The sequence below is a fragment of the Notechis scutatus genome, chromosome 2 (genome assembly GCF_049901735.1).
Source record: "Notechis scutatus isolate UNSWTSFEM ecotype Mainland chromosome 2, rNotScu1.2, whole genome shotgun sequence".
NCBI lineage: Eukaryota > Metazoa > Chordata > Lepidosauria > Squamata > Elapidae > Notechis > Notechis scutatus.
In genome coordinates, this window is record NC_142010.1 from 25,351,676 (window position 1) to 25,352,932 (window position 1,257).

The 1,257-nt window shown below is 38.5% G+C and overlaps 1 protein-coding gene across 1 annotated transcript; it reads right to left on the minus strand.

Moving 5' to 3' along the window:
• Positions 1 to 323: 323 nt before the first annotated feature.
• LOC113424978 (olfactory receptor 2T11-like) lies at positions 324 to 908 on the minus strand. Its single transcript, XM_026686936.2, has one exon. It carries the CDS (start codon positions 906 to 908, stop codon positions 324 to 326), a length of 585 nt encoding a protein of 194 aa, XP_026542721.2.
• Positions 909 to 1,257: the final 349 nt, after the last annotated feature.

The following is a 1,257-nucleotide window of genomic DNA, read 5'->3' on the forward strand; positions in this document are numbered from 1 at the left end:
AAAGAAAGAAAGAAAGGGTTAGGGAAAATAAGCAAGCAAATTTAAGGTTCCATAGAGAAAAATATCAAGGTCATGGAATTATTTTGGTGTGGTAATGGCAGGTGGAGAAGGGTCCATTGTATCCCATGCTATATGCCGGCCTGTGATCAAATGATTTTGTGGTTTTAATACCAGGCATTTCCTTTCTTTCCTCGGTCATCACCTTTGTTAGCAAGGTGTTTTTATTTTCATTATTGTGAATAAAATTGACAGACATCTTTTTTATCTGTTTCTGTAATTTAAAAAAAAGGACATTAACCAAAAAAAACATTTCAGCTCTTTTATTAATAGGATGGATGCCTTACAAGGAGTTTTTGTAGAGCTGCTATAACATCTCTGTTCCGTAAGCTATAGATAAAAGGGTTCAGCATTGGAGGGACAACTGTGATGCAGATTGAATAAATCATGGACTTATGGGCTGAGTAAGAAGACATAGGAGTACTGTATGTCAAGATGCTTGCTCCATAGAAGATGCTCACTACACATAAATGGGACACGCAGGTGCCCAATGCTTTGTGCCTTCCCTCAGTTGAGTGCATGTTCAAAATCTGCACAAGAATGGCTATATATGAGAAGATAATCACTAAGATGGGCAAGAGAATTATCAACACGTTGTCAATGTATATTACTTTTTCAAATACAGATGTATCAGCACATGTTAGTTTCAACAAAGCTGGGAATTCACAGACAAAATGATCAATTATGTTTGACCTACAGTAAGGAATAGATTGTACATAAATTGCTATGACCATAATGATAAGCGATGAAGAAGACCAGATTCCTGCACTCATGATGAGGCAGATGGTTCTCCTCATAAGAACTGGGTACTGCAAGGGTCTGCAGATGGCCACGTACCTGTCATATGACATGACAGTCAAAAGGAAACATTCTGAGGTCCCCATGGTCAGAGTTAAAAAAATCTGTGCTACGCAACCTCCCAGTGAAATAGTGGTTCTTTGAGTTAAAAAAATGATTGACATTTTAGGGACCACAATGAGGATTTGGCTCATATCCACACAGGACAGTTGGCTCAGGAAGAAGTACATGGGAGTATGAAGTAAGGAGTCTATCTGGATTAGAAAGAGAAGGAGGGAGTTTCCCATCAGAGCAATAAGACTCATAAACAGAACGACGACAAAGAAAACAGTGGGAGCTTTCAGGTGAGTAAGTCCAATAAGATGAAATTCTGTCCATGAAGTTACATTCTCATTTCCCATG

What these genes read in the sequence shown, in the direction of transcription:
- LOC113424978 (XM_026686936.2), bottom strand. Translation starts at nt 908, where the DNA reads ATGTCATATGACAGGTACGTGGCCATCTGCAGACCCTTGCAGTACCCA.